Here is an 18479-nt window from a genome sequence, read left to right as displayed (position 1 = left end):
CTCTACCCAGGGCAAAAGCTTGAGGCTCTGTCTCAAAAAAAAAAAAAAAAAAAATTAATGTAATTTTTAAAACCTGTATTTAATTATTGGCTTGAAAAAAACAGTCATTTTAATTAGACATATAAAAATAATTCATTTTCTCAATGTCACAAATCTTATGACTAAAATATCTTTGGTCCCCAGTGAATATAAACTGCAATTATGGAGCATTTCCAAATCAAAGAATAGATTTTCTGTTCTGTACTTGAGAACAGAACAATGCTATGAAAATACGGAGTTACTGGGAAGTTTAGCATAGGCTGATGTTCTTTTACCTTGAAAAGCAGGTCAATTTCTTTTCCCTATAAGCTATCTCTTCTTGCTTCTTCCAAAGGAGAGGTGGGGGGGAAGACAGCTCTAAGTAGTAACTAGTAATATCCTCCTTCTAATTTTCTAAATATAAACTTCATTTGACTAAGAAACCAGATGACATAGCCTATCAGAACAAGGTCTAAATTAAGGGCAGAGTACTCAAAGTCTGAATAGGAAAGTCCATGCACTTTAGCCGTCTTGATAGTTTTTATACTGGCTATGCAGAGGTCATTCTAAAGCACAAATCTGGTCAGGAACTAATATTTAAAACCCTTAAACAGACTTCCATTGCTTAATTGTTTTGCAACCCTAGCTATACAAATGAATTATTCTAAACCCAGTCACAGACATTTATAAAATGATCCTAAAATTCAAACATATAAGCAGAGAACCATTTTCTCACAAGATAAAGCACCATGACTAGGGTAACCAGACATTCCGATTTTGGCGGGAAAGTCCCACTTTTTAACAATTTGTCCTGCATCCTGCACCATTTTAAAAAAGTCCCGATTTGGGGAAAGAATGTACGAACGGGCTGGAGAACAAGAAGGGAATATACGGTTTTCGGCCGCCATATGGCTATTTCGCCAGAATATGAGTTTTATATTATTTTTGTTAATTTTATAATGTTAAACTGTAATAAATAATTGCTGAAAAGTGATTATCGAGAACTGCTTATCAAAGTTTGCATTGTTGTCAGGCCCTCCCCGCCCCGTCCCCTGCCCCGCCCCAACTCCGCCCCCTGGCCATGTTGTCCCGCCTCACAGATGTTAAAATCTGGACACCCTGGCTCAACCGGCTAAGGCGCCAGCCACATAGACCAAAGGTGGCGGGTTCGAATCCAGCCCGGACCCGCCAAACAACAATGATGGCTGCAACCAAAAAATAGCCGGGTGTAGTGGCGGGCGCCTGTGGTCCCAGCTACTTGGGAGGTGGAGGCAGGAGATTCGCTTGAGCCCAGGAGTTGGAGGTTGCTGTGAGCTGTAATGCCAAGGCACACTACCCAGGGGGACAGCTGAGGCTATGTCTCCAAAAAAAAAAAAAAAAAAAAAAATCTGGTCACCCTAACCATGACCTTCTCATGGCATATGAGGCCTGTCACCCATCTGGCCCCTAGTTTTCTACTCTCATCTCCCATTCTTCTTCAATTACTCCTCAAGGCTATCAATACATCAGCTAATAACAGCTAACATTTACAAATAACAGCCAACATTTAGTGAGTACTTTGTGCTAGGTACTAAAGATTTCTTTCTCACCACTTTATTACTGTGACCCAAGCCACCATCACCTCTCACCCAGACTATTTCACCAGAACCCTAGATAGTCTCCCCATGTCCATCTTCCTTCCCTAACCCTGGTTGGTTTTTGTACAACAACCAGTGTGGTCCTTTCAAAACAGAAGTTAGGTCATGCATTATCCTATACCACATCTTCCAATGGCTTCCCATGATACTCACAGCAAAAACCATTGTGCTTAAGTTCCTACATGACCCAGCCCAGTCCTAGTGATCTCCACAGTTTTGCCTCCTCCCACTCTCCTTCACTCATTGTGCTCTGGCCCCCTAACTTTCAGCTGTAAACAGGCCAAGCCTACCCGGAGTCTTTGCACTTGGTATTATCGCCGACCAGAATTTTCTTTCTCAATGGACTCTATTCAAATGTTACCCCTACCATACTTTTTCCCCATAGTACTAATCACTAATATTACATATGCAGTTGTTGTCTGGTCCTCTCAGTAGACAGTAAACTCCATCAGGTAGGGTTATTTCTTTTTTTGGTTCTCTGTTTTGTCCTCAGGACCTAGACCAATGGCTAATATGTAACAGGTTCTCAATAAATGTTCATTTAAAAAAATAAGTATCTATTTTATTATTGAATCTTCACAATACTCTGTGAGGTAGATATCACTGTTCTCATTTTACAGATACAGAAACAGGCTTACAGAGGTCACAATACCTGTCCAAGGTCACAGCTAATAAGTAGTAGAAACAGGATTTGAACCTAAGTCTGGCTGACTCCAGAGCCTGACATTAATATCACAATGGTACAATCTGCTGTATTATTACATCTATGACATGTAGTCAACCTGGCTTCCACCAAAATTTGAGTTATACAAAAGCAGCAGTAGACTGGTAGCTTGGACCTGTAGTCCCAGCTACTCAGAAAGTTCCACTGAGGTGGGGAAGATCACTTAAGCCCAGGAGTTCAAGGCTATAATACGCTATGATCTTGCCACTGCATTTCAGCCTGGGTGACTGAGCAAAACTCTGCCTCATTCATGTATTCATTCATTCATTTATTCATTAAAAAACAAATGAATCAGATTGCTTTATTATTTTTAATTCCTGAGAACTGAGAGGTATACATGGTAGATAAGTTTTTGTGGGATGACTCAATGAATAAAATCATACATGCATTCTTTCTTGGTATGTATTCTGAATAAAGCAACATTGATAAATGATCACTCCTTCCATACACCCAGTCTCCAACTTGTACGAACTTTGTCTCCCATGAATCTCACTGCAATGTTTGTTCTCTCCTACAGAACCTACTATATAATCAGCCTTGTATACAGGATGTAGAATACAGGGCAGATGGATTATGTATACTATTATTTTTGAAGTATAGTTATTTGGGTGTCTATTTCACTCCTACCTAATCTTATCCCACAATATGCAAAATAAGCACTGATTTAATTTGTTAAAGAAATACATAAGCTAAATGTTTGGTTTATATGAAAAAATAAATGACTAAATCCATCATTTTCCTCTCCCTGTCCTCTTTCTTTTCTTTTTAGAGATAAAATCTCACTTTGTCGCCCTCAGTAGAGGACCATGGTATCACAGCTCACAGCAACCTCCAGCTCTTGGGCTTAGGCGATTCTCTTGCCTCAGCCTTCCAAGTAGCTGGGAATACAGGCATCCACCACAACGCCCAGCTATTTTTTGTTGCAGTTTGGCTGGGGCCAGGTTTAAACCTGCCACCCTCTATATATGGGGCCGGCGCCCTACCCACTGAGACACAGGCGCCACCCTCCCTGTCCTCTTTCACAGTGATTACAATAGCATCCATTTGAGTAGGTACATAAATCCCCTACTGCTTCCTGGGGTTTGTGGAGCATTATGAAATATTTTTTCAGTCAATTTACTTCAACATTTCCTATTTTGCTTTCAAGTTTCTCATGAAAAGTAAAATGTATATGCATGATGTTATGAACTAAATACTGAGAAGCCTATCTTCTTTAACAGAGCATGTATCTCTAGACAACTACTTATGCCAGAGAAGAAAGAAAATAGGAAGGAAAAACACTATGCTTACTTGATTGTATCAGACCTACTCAAAAGGTGCAACATCCAGGCTGACTGTATATCAAAACTAGGCATTTTTAGTTTAAAGTGAAGACAACTACCAAGTGCAAATTCAGGAATAAGGGCACCACCAAAATTAATTTTTCTCCTATTAAAGGCCTTTCCTCAGGAATAGCAGTTCTGAAACTACTTCATTTTAAGATACTGAGTGTTTGTTCTGAGGGCATTTATTTATTTATTTATTTATTTTTGAGACAGAGTCTCACTTGGTTACTCTTGGGAGACTACCATGGTGTCTTAGCTTACAGGAACCTCAAACTCTTGGGTTCAAGCGATCTTCTTGCCTCAGCCTTCCAAATAGCTGGGGCTACAGGTGCCTGCCACAATGCCCTGTTATTTTTTAGAGGCAGGGTCTCACTCTTGCTCAGGCAGGTCTCAAATTTGTGAGCTCAGGCAATCTACCCACCTCAGCCTCCCAAGTGCTGGGATTGTTCTGAGGGCAATGTACCTAATTTCCTTCCCTAGTCATTGTGATCATTTTTGAGGCTCAGACATACTTTAAAACTAGTCTAAACAGGCTTAGTGCCCATAGCTCAGTGGTTAGGGTGCTGGCCACCTACCCCGGGGCTGGCAGGTTTGAATCTGGCCCAAGCCTGCTAAACAACAATGTCAACTACTACAAACAAATAGCCGGACACTGTGGTGGGGACCTGTAGTCCCAGCTACTTGGGAGGCTGAGGCAAGAGAATTTCTTAAGCCCAAGAGTTTGAGGTTGATGTGAGCTGTGATACCACAGCATCTACCAAGGGCAACATAATGAGATTCTATCTCAAAAAAAAAAACTAGTCCAAACACTAACAAAACTATTTTCCTTCCCTCCCTTCAACTTTAAGAATCATTATTAAAACAGGTCCCAAAATATGGGGGACAGGAGTATAATTTAATGAGTAGAAGAACAAGTAGGGGAAGGGGGACAAAAGTCAAACTAAGTACATTACTGTGAACTTCTTCATCCAGGGCCTTAACTTTTCCTTTCTTCTTAATGAGCTGGATTTTGCAGGCATTGGCTTCCCAATCTTTGTCATTACCTCCATCGACTCCCACACCTAAATCATAAAGAGGGTGAAGAAAAAAAAGCAAGATTTAGAAATTGGCTATTGCTAAGATTATCAATGAGAGGAAAAATTTTTAATTAAAAAAATTACATGTTCATCTAATGAATTCAGTTATTGATCAATTCAATCTATTACATGTCAAGAACCATGGTGGCTGCTAGAGAAAAAAATTAAAATAACTCCATTCTTCCTGGCATTATAGCGGGTACCTGTAGTCCCGGCTACCTGGGAGGCTGAGGCAAGAGAATCTCTTAAGCCCAAAAGTTTGAGGTTGCTGTGAGCTGTGATACCACAGCACTCTACCAAGGGCAACATAATGAGGCTATCTCAAAAAAAAAAAAAAAAAAGAAAGAAAAGAGAAAAAATGAGAAGAGTGTTGTCAGAGAAGCTCAGGAGAAAATTTTAAGAACAAATGAGTTAAGGAACTGACTTTCCATTACTAAGGAAAATACATGCCAGGTGGCAATGTTAAGTGTACAGAAAAGAGTGAGCACAGCAGGTCTGACACTGCTCTCCTTAAAGGAAGGTCTGCTTTCAAAGTTGGCTCTTGGCTGAGGTCTAGGAACTTGGATTTGGGGACAATTCCTACTACCCTAACTAAAAGTGGCTCATAGTGTAAACATGGTTTATACTGAACATCTGCTTTACTTCTGGGAGTCTAGAATTTTAGTAAGTGCTAGACAGAGGGTGCCTATGTGACCAGTCACTACAAACCTTGAGTACTGAGTCACTAGGGAGTGTCCCCAGTAGACATTTCGCATGTGTTGTCACAATTCACTGGAAGAACTAAGCATATCCTGTCCAAGGTCACTGGAAGTGTACTATGTATTACAAGTTAATGCCTAGTTCCTCAAGACTTCAGTCCATGCACTTTTTCCCTTTGCTGATTTTGTTTTTGATCCTTTTGCTCTAATAAATCACAGCCACAAGTACAATCATATGCTAAGCCCTTCTAGGGAATCACTGAATCTGAGAGTGCTCTTGGGAAACCTCAACAGTTGAGGGACAAGCTAGAATAGAACACAATGTTGCCAGAAAGTTATTTTTATCTGTTTTGTCATTTATTTAAGATAGAAGAATCTTAGGCAAGTTTACATGCCAAAAGCATGTAATTCATGGAGAAAAATAAAAGTAAAGGAAAGAAAAAAGAATTTATAGAGTAAGGCATTCAAGAACTCTGCTCTTCTATGAAATGCTCCAGATGACATTCTTTTTTTTTTTTGAGACAGAGCCTCAAGCTGTCCCTCTGGGTAGAGTGCCATGGCATTACAGCTCACAGCAACCTCCAACTCCTGGGCTCAAGCGAGTCTCCTGCCTCCACCTCCCAAGTAGCTGGGACCACAGGCGCCAGCCACAACGCCTGGCTATTTTTTGGTTGCAGCCGTCATTGTTGTTTGGCGGGTCCGGGCTGGGGATTTGAACCCGCCACCTTAGGTGTATGTGGCTGGCGCCTTAGCCGGTTGAGCTATAGGCACTGAGCCCAGATGACATTCTTAATGAAAGACAACTGCCAAGAAAAACAATACTCCCCATACATGGTAATACTGTTCAAATACATAAAGCCTTTGAACATGACAAAAGATAAAAATTCTTCAGATTTAGATTCATCCCAAACAACAAAACACACTTCTGAAAAATAATAGAACACTCTCTATTGAGATTTACAAACCAGCAGAATCATATCCTCTGTACTCCAGTCTCTGAAGGCCTTTGATTAGGGTCTCCAAGATTTCTCGTCTCGTTCGAGGAACATGGTAGTTTAAGTAAGCAAATATACCTGCAAATATACAAATATTTGGTGAAAATTCTGATCAAAGAAAAAAATGTATTATGTCTAGTGTGTGCAAAAATATTTTAAAAAGAAAACTCTTGCAGGGTGTGGAGGCGCACATCTGTAATCCTAGCACTCTAGGAGACTGAGGCAGGAGAACTGCTTTGAGCCCAGGAACTTGAGACCAGCCTGAGCAGGAGCAAGATCCCATCTCACTAAACATAGAAAAATGAGCTGCATATTGTGCACACACCTAGCATCCCAACTACTTGGGAGGCTGAGGCAAGAAGATGGCTTGAGCCCAAGAGTTTGAAGATGCAATGAGTTATAATGATACCTCTGTACTCCACCCAAGGCAACAGAGCAAGGCTCTGTCTTTAAAAAAAAAAAAAAAAAAAAGTTTAGTACAATGTGGACTGAACCAAAAAAAGAGAGGTAACAGAACACAAGTAACAGAACAAAGGAAATTATCTGATGTTTTCCATGATTATGCTTTCACCAGAGTGGATGTAGCTTAAAATTATAAAAACTGCAAATTATACAAAAATATATGTTCAAGCTGTTTATAATAAAACTTTCCTTTTTCTTCACTACATTTCACTATAATTTCACTGATTCATAAGGAGTTTAATTCTGTGGGCTAGAACTCTAGAATGACTAGTCTTCATTCCTTATGAAAAGAAACGTTTAGGCTCAGCACCCTTAGCACACAGTGGTTACAGCACCAGCCACATACACCTAGGCTGACCGGTTAAAACTCAGCCCAGGCTGGCTAAGCAACAATGACAACTGCAAGAGAAAAATAGTTGATAATAAATATATGGAAAAAAATGCTCAGCATCCCTAATAATTAGAGAAGTTCAACTCAAAACCACCCTGAGATATTATCTAACCCCAGTGAGACTGGCCCTCATCACAAAGTCTCAAAACTGGCTCAGTGCCTGTGGCTCAAGTGGCTAAGGTGCCAGCCACATACACCCAAGGTGGCGGGTTCGAATCCAGCCCGGGCCCACCAACAACAATGACGGCTGCAACCAAAAAATAGCTGGGCGTGTGGCAGGCGCCTGTGGTCCCAGCTACTTGAGAGGCTGAGGCAGGAGACTGGCATGAGCCCAGGAGTTGGAGGTTGCTATGAGCTGTGATGCCATGGCACTCTAGCCAGGGCGACAGCTTGAGGCTCTGTCTCAAAAAAAAAAAAAAAAAAAAAAAGTCTCAAAACTGCAGATGCTTGCATGGATGTGGAAACCCAGCCAGCTAAAACAACAATGACAACTGCAACAGTAACAAAAAATAGCCAGGCACTATGGCGGGCACCTGTAGTCCCCAGCTTCTTGGGAGGCTGAGGCAAGAGAATCACTTAAGCCCAAAAGTTTAAGGTTGCTGTGAGCTGCGATGCCATAGCACACTACTAAGGGTGACATAGTGAGACTCTGTCTCAAAAAATAAAATAAAATGAAGTAATATGGTTAAGACGAAAAAAATTAAAATAAAGAGTACTCTTGTGTTGAAGAAATTCTATGAATTCCTTTAACTCTTATGTGTCCCTAAATGTTCCATTATCCCACCCTGTTTTAGCTTTGCCTTTGGTGAATGAATGGCTTTAATTGAGAGATGATAAAATCGATTCCATAGCAAATGCCAAAAAGATATTAATTATAATAGTAGTGACTGTAGAGAATACCTATAAAAGGATTTGGTGAAAGCTATGATTGATTAACACCACTCCTATTACAAGAGGAATAACAACACAAGTGTCAAGTATTTCCTACCTCTGAGATTCGAGAATATCTACAATCACCTCTACCGTGATATTCTGCAGTTTCTGAGGATTCCTACCTGATTGTTTTAGAGCCATTCCTTAAAGACTTAACACTTTTTGATACCTCTATAGACTGCACTTCTCTTCTAGATCTTTGCTTTTTTGTTATAAAAAACATGTACACAATTTTGTTCTGCATACTTTTTGTATCTACCAAATTGAAACTGGTAAGAGGTCTTATTTTCAGAGTACATTGTCCAGTATTAATAAAAGCTGGCTGGGCACAGTGGTTCAGAACTATTTAGTGCTCTGGGAGGCCAAGAGGGTAGGATCACTTGAGGTCAGGAGATTGAGACCAGCCTAACCAAAAGCAAGATCCCATCTCAGAAAAATTAGCCTGATATTGTGGTGGGTACCCAGCTACTCAGGAGGGAAGTTGAGGCAGGAACATTGCTTAAACCCAAGAATTTGAGGTTGCTGTGAGCTATCAGCATAGCACTTTAGCCTGGGCAAGAGTAAAACTGCCTCAAAAAAAAAAAAAAAAGTAACAAAATATTAAGGACAGTTTTCTATAATACTATAACATTATTATCATACCTAAGACGACAATGCTCTATTATCACTTAATACAATGCTCAAATTCTAATTTTCCCTACTATAAAAAAACTTTTACAGGCCCAGCACCATAGCTCGGTGGTTAGAGCACCGGCCAGATGCACGAGGGCTGGCAGATTTGAACCCAGCCCAGGCCTGCTAAACAACAATGACAACAACAACAATAAAATATCCAGGAGTTGTGATGGGCACTTGTAGTCCCAGCTACTTGGGAAGCTGAGGCAAGAGAACAGCTTAAGCCCAAGAGATTGAGGTCTCTACCAAGAGCAACTGAGACTCTGTCTCAAATAAATAAAATAACTTTTACAGCTGGTTTGTTCATTCTAGGATCACACAGAGGATTACATGTCACGTTTGATTGTTAGGTTTCTTAAGTCTATTCAGATCTGGAATGGTCTCCCCCACCACGTTTTCCCCAAGGCAAATTTTCTTATTGACTGCCTCTCCACTTGGCTTTATCTAATGTTTCTACACTGTGTGGTCTAACCAGTTCCCATATCCCTTGCATTCCCTATAAACTGGAAGGCAGACATAAAGGCTTGAGATGGGTTAATAATTTCAGGCAAGAATAATCATAAGCATGTATGTATATTGTCTGGTAGCACCTGTTAGTGGTGCTAAGATTCATCATTGGCTTAGAGCAGCGGTTCTCAACCTGTGGGTTGCGACCCCTTTGTAAACATGAAAATGCATCCTGCAGGTCAGATATTTACATTATGATTCATAACAGTAACAAAATTACAGTTATGATGTAGTAACAAAAATAATTTTATGGTTGGGGGGGTCACCACAACATGAGGAACTGTATTAAAGTGTGGGCATTAGGAAGGTTGAGAACCACTGGCTTAGAGTAAAAGCAGTCAGATATTATGAAAGCATCTTCAGTAGTTTTTCTAAGACTAAAATACTGACAGCATCAATGTTAAAACATGCATATTTCCTTTCTTTGTGGTCCATTAAGTGGTCGATTAAATGATGATACAGTTTCCCATCAGCAGCACTTTTTTTTTTTTGGTAGAAACAGAGTCTCACTTTATCGTCCTGGGTAGAGTGCCATGGCATCACACAGTTTACAGCAACCTCCAACTCCTGGACTTAGGCAATTTTCTTGCCTCAGCCTCCCAAGCAGCTGGGACTACCGGTGCCCACCACAATGCCTAGCTATTTTTTGGTTGCAGTTTGGCTAGGGTTGGGTTTGAACCCCCCTCCCTTGGTATATGGGGCCAGTGCCCTACCCAAAGAGCCACAGGCACCACCTGACCAGCAGCATCTTATTTCAATGAACCATCACCTATCAAATTCCAATTCAAAATCTTCCTTTTCCTTGATAGAGGAGGAACTACTATTACCAATAAATTAATTAGTTCTGCCATTTTTTGTTCATTATTGGAACAAAAAAAGAGGAATAGGGGGAGCAGAAGTAGGAGCAACATTTCTCCTTATATAACTGGGCAAAAACTGAAAGGAAAAAAAGATGAAGGACACCAAGACACCCGCAGAGAAATTTTCTAAGCTCTATGTAATAGCACTGGAAGAAGGAAGACTAGGAAAATGGGAGCTAAGAAGCTGAATCTGTCAGTTTTACAGACCTGCCCCTTGAGAGCGCTGTTGACCCAAGACAGTCCACCTACTGGAATTAGTGGGTTATATGTAATCTTGGGGTAGCTAGGAAAATATAATGGCAGCAAATACCTAACCAATCAGGCATGCAGGACATGTTCACCAAGGAAGTATTTATAACTCAATTCAGTACTCATATGAGCACAGATTTTGTACTCCCAAATCAGCATGCATTTCCAAAGTATAAGCTTTCTTATTAACATATTGCTGACCAGTCATGACTTACGCAGTAACACAGATAGTTTCTGCCGGTCAATAATGTGTTAATGGAGTATGTTTGGAGTAAAGATTAGATCTCCTAATCTAAAGCAGATGTTTGTACCTACAGCCATGGTTTTTGGAAAATGGCAACTTAAATTCAATGATATAAAAGCACTTATTATTTCGAGCACTTTGCTAAGAAAATTTCAGATGCAACCTGGATCACAGGCTAGACACAGCTGGTTTACAAGTAAAGGCTGTTAAACTTTATTTTTTATTTATTTATTTATTTATTTTGAGACAGAGCCTCAAGTAGTCACCCTGGGTAGAGTGCTATGGCATCACAGCTCACAGCAACCTCCAACTCCTGGGCTTAAGCATTTCTCTTGCCTCAGCCTCTCAAGTAGCTGGGACTATAGGCACCCACCACAACACCTGGCTATTTTTTGGTTGTAGTTGTCATTGTTGTTTGGCAGGCCAGGGCTGGATTAGAACCCACCAGCTCTGGTGTATATGGCTGGTGCCTTAGCCGCTTGAGCTACAGGTGCTGAGCCAACTGTTAAACTTTATTGAAATGAAAATTAAATACAACTTAACTGACTAGTCAAATCATTAAAATTCCTATGACTGGATGAATTTGTTCTTATAAAATAAAACTTTAGTTTTTGTATATTTTTTCATTTAACAACATCAATACTTTGGCACCCTACACAAAATAAGTGTTCAAATTCTTTCTGTAAACTCAATACCTTCTAAACAAAATCCATCTGCAATGTCACTTAAAATTTATTTTTCTTATAACGTAAGTTACAAATTCATTATTAAAAATTCAAACTACATGGTTGTTATAAAGTGTGAAAAATCCCCCCTTTTACCTCCTCACAGGTTCCAATCCCTTCCTCAGAGTAACCACAGTTAAGCCCTTCCACACTGTCCCATATTTTTCTACAGATATGAACCTAGATATATTTGGTTTTAAAGAGCTTTTTTAAAATACATAAATATGATGATACTATCTATATATGTGTGTGAATGTGTCCTTCTGTATTCTTTTTCTCTTTTCTTATAGGGACAAGGTCTTGCAATATTGTTCATGATGGCCTCAAACTCCTGGCCTCAAGTGATCCTCCTGCCTCAGCCTCCCAAATCCCTGAGATGAACCACCACACTTGGCCTATACTATTTTTAAGATATTGGAGATTTTTCTCTATCAGTACATGCACATCTGCCTTATTCTACTTAATGGCTGAATACTAGTCTATAATAGATTTACCCTATATTATATAACTATTTCCCTACTGAGATTTTTTTAACTCTTTGCAATTACAAACAATGCTGCAATTAAACCTAACACATCAATTAGATGCTCATCATAAAAATATTCAACAGTATAATTACAGAGTCACATTCAATAAGATTCCTTGAAAAGATGAAGTATTACTTGAGATACATTTTCTATAATCCTAAAAGCACAAAGAAAAATTATACAGAGGGACACAAAGAAGATTTTAATTCTTTGTGTGTCTTTAATTATTGCTTTATATCATTTTCCTATTTACAAAATGCTGGTTTGTGTCTCCCCTACTCTGTTGTTAATTTTACCAGTTGACACTGAAAGGGGGCTTCATGACACCTCTCTTGCACATTTAACATTCTGGAGCTCAAAGCACTGTTTAAGCCCCAACATCTCTAATCATACATACCCCCACAGCCTACCTATGTCATCATCTTTCTTGAGATAAAAGTATTCACTCACTTCCTGCTCACAAACCTTCAAATACCACATCTCCCTCACTTCTCTTTGACCAGTCATCTGACCACAATTGTTCATCATCCTGCCAAGTCAGTCATTCTGGGCCCACTGTGTTCTGACTCCTACATCCCTGAGTACTTCTCCCTGAACTATGAGAGCCATGCACAACTCATTCATCCATGTCAGTCCACTTTCAGATGGGCTCACTCAAATGCTAACCAATCTCTCTTTTTTTTTTTTTAAAGAGATGGAGTCTCATTTTGTCACCCTCGTTAGAGTGCCGTGACATCACAGCTCACAGCAACCTCTAGCTCTTGAGCTTAGGCAATTCTCTTGCCTCAGCCTCCCAAGAGGCTAGGACTGCAGGCACCCGCCACAACACCTGGCTATTTTTTGTTGCAGTTTGGCCGGGGCTGGGTTTGAACCTGCCACCCTTGGTATATGGGGCCAGTGCCCTACTCACGGAGCCACAGGTGAGTCCCAACCAATTCTATTAATTCATCACTTATCTAACTTTCAATTATTTTAGGTATTATTTTAGAGTCCAGGATATGCGCTGCCCTCAAATCCCCATTTCTCTCTTCCCGGCTTCCTTTATATTTTCGGCATAGCCTCACTTTATAGAATTAAAGCTTCATCTTCAACAGTATTAACACCATATATACTTCTCATCCTTCCTTACAAACTCAAAAGACATATTGCACACGTTACTTCTGAAGCTAGGCTCTCCTGTTTGTAACTCTCGTAACCTGAGTTATTCTCCAACTTTGTAAATATAGAATCCTTTTATTAACATCAAAATGTTCTGAGATTCCTACACAGTGATTTAAATTTTTATTATTCAATGATCTAGAACAATTTTTATTCATAACATGTAGAGTATGAATCACGCAATCAACACCCTGTAACAATTTCACAGTTAAGGATCAAGAACCATAGCTCCAAAACTCCACTTTCCAGCACTCCCAGGGGACCTCAGTCCCACAATACTCCCTCTTCTTGTTGGTATTACTTGCAAACCTCCCCCTCAACAAACTCCACCCCTTCTGCCCTCATATGTGCAAATTCTCTAATGATTTCCTCATAGCCAAATCCAATCAATTTCTCTCTACTGTAATGAATATGAATGATCTTCTATTCTGCACTCTGTCCAAGGCAATATATTACCTTGGAACTCCTGCCTTTAACCACTGTTCTTTGGTTTCTTTTCCTGGCGCTCGCATTTCCTCCTTCAACTCCCCACCCTGACACTGGCAGTTCTCAACCTATTTCTGCCTCCATTCATGGCACCAATGACTACTTCTCACGGTAGGCTAATTCTCTACCAACCAGCATTATTCCTCAAATAATCCCACCCCAACATCCAGAACATTACTGGGCAAACACAGACATAAAACCCAGAACTCCTCAATCTCTGAATTTCTACTCATTCCACTTGTGGTCTAGGACAGGGCAATGAACAAGGGCTGTGTATCATCACCTACAGCTGTTGCACGTGCATTCATTTTAAAATGCAATTCCTTGAAGGCAACTCCTTTACTTTAGTCATCTCTCTAAAGGGCAGAGTGCCAAGTACAAAGCCAGCACTTCAAATAGCTTTAAGTATCTTCTATCACTTTGTAGGCATTTGAAATACACTGTCAAAAATTCCCAAACCACAGAAACAGAACATTATTCCACAGGATACTAAATAGGTGAAGAAAATTTTTCATAAAGGTTTAAAAAATATTAGGTTAAACAAAGTTAACAGGTTTATTTTTAGAACATTTTAGAACCTTTAATCTTGCTAATTGTGAATTGCCAAGAGTAGAATTTCCAGCCTTGTAAGTTATAAAACTCTTTGCCCTTTCTACTGCTCATTACCAGCATCTATGATCTACTCTCTTTCCAGGGAACACTATTTCAGAAATGCTTATTAAGCAATTAAATATTTATTTTCTCACAACTTCTTTATATCCAGTATGATTTCTAAGGTTATGCTAACACTACCAGTTTTATACTAATGCTAGTAGCAAATTTTAGCACTCCTCAATTATCCCCAAAGCCATATGGACAGTAAAATTACAGAAGATTTTTGAAGGATTCATTTCAAGATACTTGTAAATTGCAAGGACCCCATTTACAAAACTTCCATTTATATACACCACCAGATCAGAAGTGTATAACCCCACTTTTTCTATAACCCCACTTTTATAAAAACAGCAAAATCTGTTAAAAGCTGGGGGTAGTTTACACAATTTGACTGCCCCTCAACAAACCAAAAATAATACAAATGAAAAAGATAAGGTGTATTCCAAAGAACCAAGAATAAGAGGAAGATAAAAAAAAATAATAAGCATTGTGAATCTCATAGAGAAAAATGTGTCTGTTTTCTAAACTTTATTTTTTTTTTTTTGAGACAGAGCCTCAAGCTATCCCCCTGGCTAGAATGCTGTGGAATCACAGCTCACAGCAACCTCCAAGACCTAGGGGCTCAAGCAAGTCTCCTGCCTCAGCTTCCCAAGTAGCTGGGACCACAGGCACCCGCCACAATGCCTGGCTATTTGTTGGTTGCAGCCATCATTGTCGTTTGGCGGGCCCAGGCTGGATTCGAACCGGCCACCTTAGGTGTATGTGGCTGGCGCCTTAGCCACTTGAGCCACAGGCAGCAAGCCCAATGCTTATTATTAACACATTTAAGGCTGAGAGCAGTGGCTCACACCTGTAATCCTAGCAACTGTGAGAGGTTAAGGCAGATGGATCACCTGAGCTCACCAATTTGAGACCAGCCTGAGCTACATCTTTTTCTAAAAGGATAGTTCAATAATTAAGACATGGAAAGGAAGCTCAGTGCCCATAGTACAGTGGTTACGATAAAGCCAGGGCTGGCGGGTTCGAACCCAGACTGGGCCAGCTGAACAACAATCACAACTACAACAAAAAATAGCCAGGCATTGTGGCATGTGCCTGTAGTCCTAGCTACTTGGGAAGCCAAGGCAAGAGAATCGCTTAAACCCAAGTGGAGATTGTTGCTGTGAGCTGTGACACCACAGCATTCTACCAAAGATTACATAGTGAAACTCTGTCTCAAAAAAAAAAAAAAGACATGGAAGGAAAATAATAAACTCATCTTAACTTTTACAATTTACATTAGAAAAGAAAAAATTCTGAACGCTATTCCTGGACACATGCAAAATTCTAGTCTGAGTTAAAAGCAGGACCTTAGAAATTCCTCAAACATAATATTAAATTTTTATTTATTCTTCATAACCTATTTCCTTAGCAGTAAAACTCTGTGGAATGGAGATTCCAACTGTGTGAAAACTCCCAAAATTTGGTCTCCACTCTGAAAGCCTCAACCTTACTTGAACCTTTTCTAAACCAAATCTTTTTTTAATTTTATACTACTCTGACTACTTTTCTTTATTCCCAGAGCAAGATGACATAGAACCAAAATGTCGGGTACTTGGTTAGGCACACACTTTTCTGTTAGGAACAGTTAATTACCAAACGAAGCATACTAGTGATTAATCAGTTTGTAAATGTATTCTGCAAAACCATTACACTAACTACACACTACAAAAGTATAACTGATTCTGAAGTCAGCTTGACTCTAATAATTTCAGTATGCTATTTATAGGTGTTTCTGTTTTTATGTGGGTTTTTTTTTTAATCTACTCTAAATTTAAACCTGCTCCTCATTTTCAGAAGCTGAAATTAGCATAAAGTTAAATACAGGAAAAATATACACTTATGAGTATAATCCACCTCCTGATCAGTTCCTTCATGGAAAAGGCTGCAAAGAGTAAGTTTCCAAGATAACTTCAATTCTATTAGAACTTTACTTCTCTTTAAAAAGCGTGCTTCTTCCAAGGATAAAGCCTCTTGTAAATTTCAGTAACAAAGGTAAGAATGCAATTCTTTTTACTGACAATGGCCAAGTTAATATTAATTTCAGAGTCATGACAGATTTAACATCAATCATGTCAGATACCATCTCGCAACACCTTTCACTAATAAAATGACTAACTCTCAAAACATGAAATAACGGCCTAACTTTACTTTTTTAAAGTGTTCTAGGAAAGACATTTGTGAAATTTTTCGTAACTACTATTTTAAATGGGTGCTCATGCAAGGGATACATAAATGTTGTTCATAGCTAGTATTTTTAAATAGGTGCACACACAAATGGTCCATTCTGTAAAATCATTGCCACAGATATTTCCACGCCTCCTCCACCAAAGGTTAGGAACTAAGCCCACTCACCAAGTTACTCATTAGCAATGGTTTCGGAGGACACAAGGGGTAGCAGGAAGTAGGATCACCTTTAATGCTGTTGTGGTAGTTCTAGCTAGAGTCTTTTTTGTATTGGGCCTGCCTTAAAAAAAGGCAACTAAAATATTTTTTGAAAGGTAAACCTTAAAAGAACGTAAGGTAAGTCAAAAGACCTCACCCGATGTTCCACAGGTTGCCTCCCTCACCTGGAAGGACCCCTTTGGAAGGCACCCCCTCCACACCTCAATTCCCTCAGCCCTCCCCTCCTTTCTCCCAGTAGATGCGTTTCTCATTTCTCTCCCCTCTCGGTTCCTTTACGCAAAGACGCCCCCGTCGGGCCACAATCTTCCCTCTAGGGCCCGCCCTCTTCTCAGGTGCCTTCCATCGGGCCACCAGCCCCCCTCCCGCCCACAGATGCCAGCTCGGGCCCCAGCACCCGCAGCCACCGGGGGACGCCCCTCGCCCATTACCCAGACTTCGCACCCTGCTCACTCCCGCTTCTTGGGCCACGGCGGCGCCAGCACCGCACCCCAGCACCGCCCCACAACACGCCCCCCGCCCCCGGCTCCCTTACCGCACATGATGCAGGAGGCAGGGTCCGCACGGTGAAAGGAGAGCAGCTGGCGGGATCAGGGACACGCACACACACTAGCTTCTGGGACGACCGCAGCGCTCAAGATCCGAGGTGGTGCCGACACGACTCCCTCCGAGATGCGACCGCCGCGGCAAAGACAAGCCTCTCAGCCTCCCTGGCTATACCAGCAACCGCCGTCGGGCCCCGCCCCTCAGCACGCACCGCGCCGCCGTCAGCAGGCACCATTGGTCCACGTCCGTGTCGCTCAGGCGCAGGTCCCGCCTCCCCGCGCTGCCCCGCCCTCGGAGCCCACGCAGGCGTAGGACTGTTGGCGGCGGAGACGTGGCAGCGACTCGTGGCTACATCCGCCTGGAGTTCCTGGATCCGCCCTCCCGGGGGCAGAAAACCGGTGGTGAGGAGGAAGAAATTCGGTGCTTGTTCAAGGAATGACAGAAATAGGATGAAATACTTATCAGAGCAAATAGATCGGGGAGCACGCCCAGTGCAACCTCAGGCCCCAAGTTCCAACACCCCACGGAACGGGGGAAGAGTAGGAAAAAAGCAGGAGAGATGAAAAGAGGATCCTGGGGGACAAAAAAAAATCAGGGTGGAAAAGGGACATAGAGCTGCAGAAAAACTGCAAACAACTGGGTGAGGTGGAAGGAGGGAGGTGCCAAAATCTTTGACTGCAAAGTGCCTGCCATTCAGGTTCCGTCAGTCTTTCTGGTGACAGGCAATTCAATTTCCTACTTAAGCTCTGTGTAATATGCTTGACCTCTAAAAGCCCTTCGCACCCCATCCCCACTTTCAGCCATGCCTCCCTAACCCCTAGTTTATTGTGGAAGTGGAGGTAGGACCGTCCGGTTCATATATCCAACCATAAGTTTGGGCTTTAAGAAACTGCTGGCCCACCTACGATAGCCCATCTTAGAAGACTAGGAATTGCTAGCTTTAAAAGACTCATTTAATTAATGAACGATCAATTCTATGGACTAATGCACTATCCTGCCTAGGGACTTGATTAGGGAGTGACAGTATTTCTGAGAATTACATGGGCATTTGCTTTAAGAAGATTTAGATGTTGGCTCGGTGCCTATAGCTCAACCGGCTAAGGCGCCAGCCACGTACACCTAAGGTGGCGGGTTCGAATCCCCAGCC

General features: G+C 41.1%; 1 protein-coding gene across 1 annotated transcript in view; it reads right to left on the bottom strand.

Annotated features, from left to right (window-relative positions):
- GFPT1 (glutamine--fructose-6-phosphate transaminase 1) overlaps positions 1-17490 on the bottom strand; it is a 57632-nt gene extending 40142 nt beyond the window's left edge. The window contains exons 1-3 of the mRNA XM_023515300.1: positions 17322-17490; positions 6444-6551; positions 4658-4765 (exon numbers count right to left, since the gene is read on the bottom strand). Coding sequence (XP_023371068.1) covers positions 4658-4765; positions 6444-6551; positions 17322-17328 — 223 coding nt within the window. The 5' untranslated portion in view covers positions 17329-17490. The remainder of the gene's footprint in view (positions 1-4657; positions 4766-6443; positions 6552-17321) is intronic.
- Between the last annotated feature and the right edge of the window lie 989 nt (positions 17491-18479).

The sequence above is a fragment of the Otolemur garnettii genome, unplaced genomic scaffold (assembly GCF_000181295.1).
Source record: "Otolemur garnettii isolate 467f Iridium unplaced genomic scaffold, OtoGar3 scaffold00068, whole genome shotgun sequence".
Lineage (NCBI taxonomy): Eukaryota > Metazoa > Chordata > Mammalia > Primates > Galagidae > Otolemur > Otolemur garnettii.
This window is presented reverse-complemented; position numbering and strand designations above follow the sequence as displayed.